Raw genomic sequence first — 8,551 nt, 5'->3', positions numbered from 1 at the left:
GGTGTGCTGTTAACCAAGCTATGTCTGCTTTGTAATAAATTGAAAGCTCGGCTTACACATTGCTCTCTCGCTTTGCTTGTCACGCTATCTAACTGCGTCTCTTTCTCTCTCTACCCGTAACCGCCTAATGTGCTTCGCTTTCTCTCTATATTCGCAACCTACCTATCTTCGTCTCTTTCTCTCTTTAACCGTAACCTCCTTATACTCATTAAGATCTTTCGAGCTACTTGATTTCTTCTCTTTCTATCTTTAACCGAAACGAGCTTCCTACACTGTAACTCTCTTAGAACTACTTGCTTTCACTTAAACTTTATAGTACACATACAAATGTAGTTTAATAAAATAGGTTACTAATTAGAAATAAAAAGAATATGACTTGTATAATGTATGTCTGTCTGTAAAAGCGCAGTTGTTTAAGCTACGGCGCTCTCTCTCTCTCTCTCTATTACATTTGCTACTCTCATACAGTTGTAGCATTTAGGACTCACTATTTCATATACTCACACACACATATGTTAGTATGTATGTGTATATTTTTCATTGAGCGGAAACTGCTTGCTCTCTGTTGTTTGCAACAAACGTTATTGCTCTCTCGCTTTGCTACGCATGAGTTCTTTGTTGCGTAACGCGCACTCATGCCTACAGCTTTACACACTAACGCTATTTTCTTAGTGTCATATAACTCACCTGCTCAACACACTCTGTACACTATTTGTAAAAAAAAAATGCAATTAAAATTTTGCATTTACGCTTAGCGTTTGTTTTAAGCTTCGCTCCTAACCTAAAATTTCTACACTGCACTCATTTTTCGCATTCGCTTGCCGCTTGCGTTAATTATTATTAATTTTTACAACTATTTTAAATATATATATGCATGTATATATATATATTTAGATATATGGGGTTTTATGTATATACTTGTATGTATGTATATAATGACAATTTTTACTTATTTACTTTAACTTTAGGTTTCGTTATTTGCATCACTTACACGCTCTCCTAAATAACGGTATATGTATATAACTGTAAGTGTGTTTGTGTGCATGCATATGTGTTGCTTGTCTCAGCTTGTCTCTTTCATATGTATCATATAATATATGTGTCTCTTTTTCACATACACACTCTCTCTCTTTTGTTTTTACCACTTATTCACTTGTATATATGTATGTATTTCTGTTACAAATATGTATAAGATAAGTATATAATTGCTGCTGTTTGTATGCTCAGGCAGACTTTTAGTTTTACTAGTGTTTTTCTTTCTTTTACTTTTTGTATTCTTTAAATAAATTATTAAGTGGCAGCACTCTCGGCGCTTAGCCACGAAATTCTTTGTCGTCGAGGTTTGTCATCGATTAATATATATGTTTGTTTGTATTTCGGCACTGCTTCAGCTGCATCATCGCCTGCATCAACTCCTGCTCCTATCTATTTCGTGGTGTCTTGATCATGATCTAACATGCGGACCGCGCTTATGTCGGTCACCGCTAACTATGTATAGATCACGATCGCTCATCGTCAGTTGTAGTAATTATAATTATTATTATCCTGTATGTTGTAGTTGTAGTAGTAATAATAATAGTAGTAGTTTAGTAGCAAGCTAAAGTCGCTTCACTATTGTGGTAGTTCATCCTTTGTGTCGACAGGGCTTGGTGAGAGAAATTTGCGCACATACTTGGGAAAATGGGTTTTCTCGTGCGCCTTGAGTATGGTTGAGCGTGAGAAGGTCTTCCCGCACATGTGACAACGGAAGGGACGTTCACCTAACGGGTGGCGATGTCGTAGTGGTGTAATAGTTGGAGCCCGGAACGATGAAGAGAACGAATATACAGTTAAAAATATATCTTAAAGACTATAAGATGCTTGACGGAAGCAGAAACGAGTAAAAAGTAATCGGCTGAATTCTCTTTCATTAGTAACGAAAATTACTAAGAATTATTTGAATACTTAGAGTTAGGCTATATCGTAGAGTTGATCCAATAACCTATGGATTTCATTTGGAGGTAGGTTGAGAATGAAATTTTTCTAGTTATAAATTTTCGTCACGCCAATGAAAAGTTGAAATTATCAAACCATAAACCACGAAATTATTCCGAGCGATTGATAGGCACTTTGCTCGTGATCGCTCAAAAGTAGAGGACCGTATATAATGTCCTCCATAATTCGTTCAAACCTTCAAAAAGCTACTACAGAGTTCTATTACTGAAAATTTCGCTTCATCTGCCGGCTTTCGAACAATTTTCGTTTTGGAATGAGATTAAAAGACGATATTTCTGATCTTCGACAACCTTTTCGATAAATTTTCGATTAGGAATGAGATCAAAAGACGATACTCTTTATTTGCGACAACTGTTTTAAGTGAATGAAAGATCCAGTAATCTCACAGGGATCATGATGTAACGGTGAAATCGGTTCGAGCAGCAGCAGAAGCCTTTTAGATCTGATAATAGCTGCCATGTTATGAAGATTACTATCATTTCAAACTAGTTTTAGGGCAGCTTTCGAACATCAAGTAGAGTGGTGTACCTCTATTCCGACCAAATATTATCTGCTTCTAAAATTTTCTCTCCTTTTCTACTCTGCGTTCGTTTCTACTTCTGCCATGCATTTTCGTTATTATTTTAAAAGAATTTCATAAAAATTAGCGTACTTACCCGTGTGGACGCGACAATGGTCTTTCATATGATGGCGCAGCTTGAACGCCTTGCCACAGTATTCACATTTAAATGGACGCTCGCCCGTATGCACGGGCAGATGCCCGATCAATACGTGGACATCGGGAAAACTTTTGCCACAAAATTTGCACAGCACAACGCCATTCGGATCGGCGCTACTCGATGAGGCGCCCAACAACGCGCCCGATGACGACGACGTTGCAGCCAACGCAGCTGCGGCCGCTGCCGCCGCCGCTGCCGATGTCGACGAAGACGACGAACCAGCGCCGCTCAATACCATACCGCCACTACCCGCTGACGTGCCACCAATGCCGCAATTGTCCGTTGCCGAACCGCCACCAACACCACCGCCGTGGCCAAGCCGACCACCACTGCCGTCGAGATCGAGTGCGCTACGCGCACCAACACTACCGCATGTGGCTGCCAACTCCATGGCGGCAGCCATGACAGCGGCAGCTGCTTGTTGTTCCTGAGTATCGGCGCCGCTGGCCGCCAATGCGGCGGCATTCATTTGGTACGTGGTAAATTGTGGCAACTGCGCCAAATTGAGGTCGTGCGACAGCAAATGCGAATGCAAGAGCGGATGTTGTGCGGTCTCGCGATACTCCAGCGTTTTTAGCGAATGCGAGAGTATGTGTCGCGTTAGCTTGCTTTGGTGCTGGAATGTGTGGCCGCAATATATGCACTGATAGAGGGGCGGCGGCGTTTGCGATTGGTCAAGACTGTGTGAGGTGGAGGCGGCCGACGCAGCAATCGCTGCGGCAGCGGCAGCAGCCGATGTCGAACATGCGACATTGCCACCACCGCCAGCGCTAACCGAGATGCCGCCAGCGGCGACAACGTGCGGCGAATCGGACGTTTCCTGGAACAACACCAAACAAAAATCCAACATCAACTTCTTTCGTACTACGCTTTGGCGTTACTTTGCATTTACATTTTCTTTTTGTTTACTTTTTTGACTTTTTCTTTTGCTTTTGTTTTTTACTTTATGGTTTTGCTTTTCTTTTGTCTACATTACGTTTTCGCTTTGTTCGGTTTCAATTGAATTGTTTTTGAATTGAATTACAAAAAAAAACAAAAAAAACACAATGCACGTATTAAAGTTTTATAAAAAAAATTATGTAAAAAAATTATAAATAGTATGCGTTTGCCTTTCTTCGTTTTCTTTGTCCTTGCGAAAATATATATAAAGTTAAAAACACTTAAGTGGCATTACTTTTTCGGTCTAGTTTTTGCAAGTAATTTCAAAATTTCAAAATCAAAGTGAGTAGAAACAAATTTGTAAAGGTGAAATTTCATACAAAAAAGAAAATATAAAAATGTATGTTAAAAAGGATATACTGTCTCTAGTAAGTATGAAAAGAAGTGCGGTGCGCCACACTTTCCAAATTCAAGATGGCAAATCAAAAGCAACGTTATTTAAAAACTCAAATGAATCAAATGAGAATGAGAACTCAAAGAGGAAAAGGAGTTGATGGAAAATTTTCAACATTATTTAATTTTGTTTTTGTTTTTTTTTTACCAACTATTTTGGACATAACGAATTCTTCAAAAGTACAAAAAATCAAATTTATAAATTATGCTTTATGACGCACTAAAATACTCTCAAAAATATACGTTTTTCAAAACAAATCTACTGAAAATTGTTTGTTAGCTGCAGTTGAAAATACTTTTTTTTTTGTAATTATTATTTTATAAATATGTTTGTGTTACCGAAAAACAAGAGGGGCTTTTCAGCGTCGGCTTTGCAGCACACTTGGCACTGGCAGCGTTTTCTCTCCAACGCTTTGGGGCAATTTCACATCTCTCTTTTGAACACTTTTTCTCATTTTCTCTCTATTTTTGCATTTAGCTGCCACAAGTCCTTAAGCGGCATGTGTGTGTTCGTGCCAAAAATTAATTTCGCAAATATTTTTTTTAAATTTTTTTTTGTTTTAGCGTTAAAGTAACAAAATAATAATAATAAAACGCTTTACTAAAATTTAAAATTTTATTTCAAAAAAAAAAAACTCTCAATATTGCTTTACTACTCTCTTTTGTTTGTATATATAATATATATATATATGTATATATATTTTTTGCTTTATTTATTTTTATTTTTGTTTTTGCAAGAAGTTGAATTTCGATTTTTGTTTGGGCGTTGTTCGAAAAGTCACATTTTCATTTATGTTTTTTGTTTTTGCTTTATGTGGTTTTTGATATTTAGCTTATAACCATTATAATTAGAAATATTTCCATTTATATTTAAAATAGTTGAATCAAATGAAAAAAATGGCGGTAGTGGCGTATTTCAAGCTTAAACGTTAAATTTATGCGCGCAAACAAAAATGTACCGATTCGACCGTTTGCTTGTACCGTTTCGACCGGGAAGCGCACACACGCTAGTAATGTTCTTTTTAGCGATAATTTCGGCTCTTTTTTGCGTTATATGCGTATAAGTTTGAATTAATACTAAATTACAACAACAATAATGGAAAAAATAATTTAGCATTTGCAAATGATTTTGCGGTTTTCGAAAACCGTTTTGTTTATGTTCTCAAATAATCTACAAGCCAAATTCAGTATCAAGAATGTGAAAAAGAGCGTTTTGTGTAGAGCTTTTGGTAAACATTTTTTTTCGTACAAAAAACTGTCATTTTGTGTGTAAAATAATTTTCGTTTTCGTACAAAAAGTATGCAAGTGTCATTTTATATTGCTTGTCCCTCTGGTCTCTCGTTTTCTACTGTTTGCCAGCAATTCGGCTCGTCATAAGTTCCGTTCGCTTCTACTTAAATACGGTCCAGTGTTTATATAAGTTTTACAGCCAATGTTTTTGATAAATTTCAATTTAGAATAACCTAAATGTAAATGTATTGAATAACGGTTCCTTTGTTCGATTTTTACCAAATAATCTTTAAATATAAATTTTTTAGTAGCGTAAAAAATGTGTGCAAAATTTTTTCATGTTATAATTTTGATAAAAACATATTGTCCTTTTACCTGCCTCTCTTGCAGTTTTGCGTGTAATTTTGATAACAAATGTTGTTTTTGCTGTCATTTTTGAAAATTTTGTTTTCTTGTTTTCAAATTATACCAAATATTGGCGCTAACATTACATTTTTTTGGTGCGCAATGCATTGAAAGTGCCTGTGTTTTGATTTTTTTACTCAAAATTTGCGGCAAATAAAAATATGATTTTTGCTAAATTTTTCAAAATTTTGTTTTTCATTAATATTTTCAAGAAGTTTTTCCACTTTCCTTTACAAATAATATTTTCTCCATAAACTCTATTGTTGCTATTTTTAGAAACTTCAATTTATTTACTTTTCTTTTTCTGTTTTTTTTTTTACGTTTTCTGTATTTTGTTTGCTGGGCACACTGCCGCACTCTTTTTCCATTGTTTCTGGTTTCAAATGAACTTTTTTAAAGCTTTTTCCAATACATTTTTTTTTTTTTTTGCTTAAGCGAGCATTTTCTTATATTGCTTTTTGCAAGTAAAATACGTTTACTGAAATTTAAATTTGCTTACGAAATCAAATTGCAATAAATATGCGTTATAATAGCACAGCCATTTCCAAAAAACGTAGATCAACTTCTTGACAATAATATTAAATAATTTGTATGCGTATTGAGGTATGCATGTTTTGATTTTTAATTCACCGATTCGGGGTTTGCCTTCTAATCTCTATTTATCATGTGTTGTCTGATTCAGTTTGGAGTGAAATTTTGAGTTTTTTGTTCTAAAATTTTGAGTTTTTTTCTAAAATTTTGAAAAAATAATTTTGAAAATTGTTGTTGCTGGAATGTAGAAACATATTCTGCGTGCTTTTGTGGTTAGAATATATGCTATTTCTATGAAGATTTTTCCTGAAAAGCTCTTGCTATCGCTTAATTGGTTTCTTGGTTCGATATAATATGCTTCTTTATAATGCTTCTCTTATAATTGCTTCATTTCAGTTTTACAATATAGCAGAGACAAGATCTGAACGAAAGAAAAAAATATTTAATTACCCAGTTTCCAGTTATGGAAAATTTTAAGATTTGCATACACCTTGAGTACTGATTTTTATAAAACACTGGAGGTCAGCCAGTCTGTCTTTTACGGATTCGAGATCTTTAGCTGACATCATGTGAGTTAAAATAGTGTTCAAGAATGGATGGAATGGCCAGTATCGCCTCAAGATGTCCTTTGATATAGAAGAGGGCACCCTGATCATAGATCGCAGTACAAAACCTCACTTACTTTCTATATGTTATCTTATTTACCTATCTATCGCCTCGAAAGTTTCTTTACTGTTCTTGGAGGATTTGATTCCTTTGGATACTGAAAATGCATCTGGAAACTGTATATAACAATACAATGAAGACTTATAAAATATGCTATAAAATCGGTCAATTGATGACTTTGCAAGCTCTTTCTAAGTAGTAAATCCACCATTTCTATTTAATATGTTACGTTGCTTTATAATCAAATTAAGAGCTTTAAAAAATATGACATATGTGGTGGTTTGCTTGATAACGGAAAAAATTCCAAAGAATATTTTTAACAACTGTTATTAACTATTATTTCATAAATTATTATATTTTATACTGAGAGCTTTTTATGGCAAGTAAAAATTGCAAACTCGATCTAAAGCTCAATTAGAATAGACTTCAATTTTCAACCAAAATTCAACCACAAATGTCTGCCGCTGAAAGCTTTTAAGGGTAATAATTTTGAAAGTTCGACCGTAAAGTCTATCGGCACAAATTCGAGTAATCATTATCAATAATAAGTTTTTATTCAACTAAAAATAACTTGCGTTGAAAGTTTTTATTGCAAGTTAAGAGTGAAAGCTTGATTGAAAGCTCTATTAAAACAAGTTTGTGTAGTAAACTGTATCTTCATAAATAACAGGTATTAATTCAACCAACAAAAAAAGAAGCTTTTTCGGCAAGTGAAAGCTCGATCGAAAGCTCTATCAAACAGATTTTTCTAGCAAGCTCTACACCTCATTAATCAACAAATCTTATTTTAGAGATAACTAAAAACTTTTTCAGCAAGTGTATGATGAAAGCTCCATCCAAAGCTCTATCAAAACAGATTTATACAGTAAGCTCTACTGGAAGCTCCATCGAAAGCTCTATGGAAACAGCTTTGTATTAGCAGCTCTATTCATCTAAAAAAATCCAACCACAAATGCACTGCTGTTTCAATTTAGTTTGATTAATCTTTGTATTTTTTCCTAAAATTTTTTATACGAAATTAATTAGCTTTACTTTTCGATATTTTTTCGACTCCAACTATATTGCTTCGAACGCTTACTTATGCCAAATAACAGTTACAGCAACAATTTAAATTATATTACGTATTACATATATGTATGTATATTGAATATTTAAAAGTTACACAACAACAACGTTGAGAAAGTACATCGATAAAAAAAAAATGAAGAAAGACATTTATATAGAAATGAAATAATAATAATTAAAAACGTATACATACATAAGTACACCAAATGTTACGTTATGTATACATACATATTTACGAATATACATATATACTTGCAAAAAATATGTATATATATAGTTATATAGTTTAAGAAACATACGAATCACACACACATATATATATAGAGAGAATTCGAAAAAGTTCCATCGTTTACAAGAAAAAAAAAACTATTTCAACGCTTTTAAGCGAATTATTTTTCAGTTTTATTCACTTTTTCTTTTAATGATTAGAAAAAAATGAACGTTAACAACATTTAAGAAATAGAGTACACATTTACCATTTACATAAATAAACAACAATTTATGTAAAAGCGTTCCACATTTAGATGACATTTATAATAGATAATGAATTAATAAAAAAATATTGAAAGTTCAAATAAAAAATATTGTTGTTTTTACTAACTTTTTG

At 33.8% G+C, this 8,551-nt stretch overlaps 1 protein-coding gene across 2 annotated transcripts in view; it reads right to left on the bottom strand.

The window, feature by feature from the left end:
• Positions 1–909: 909 nt before the first annotated feature.
• The window catches only part of LOC108974202 (longitudinals lacking protein, isoforms A/B/D/L), a 230,022-nt gene continuing 222,380 nt past the window's right edge, over positions 910–8,551 (bottom strand). For both annotated transcript variants that reach the window (XM_018941906.1, XM_018941905.1), the window contains 2 exons: positions 2,652–3,534; positions 910–1,760 (listed from right to left, as the gene is read on the bottom strand). In XM_018941906.1, coding sequence (XP_018797451.1) covers positions 1,612–1,760; positions 2,652–3,534 — 1,032 coding nt within the window. In that variant the 3' untranslated portion in view covers positions 910–1,611. The remainder of the gene's footprint in view (positions 1,761–2,651; positions 3,535–8,551) is intronic.

The sequence above is a fragment of the Bactrocera latifrons genome, unplaced genomic scaffold (assembly GCF_001853355.1).
Source record: "Bactrocera latifrons isolate USDA-ARS-PBARC rearing strain unplaced genomic scaffold, ASM185335v1 scaffold_54, whole genome shotgun sequence".
NCBI classification, from domain to species: domain Eukaryota; kingdom Metazoa; phylum Arthropoda; class Insecta; order Diptera; family Tephritidae; genus Bactrocera; species Bactrocera latifrons.
This window is presented reverse-complemented; position numbering and strand designations above follow the sequence as displayed.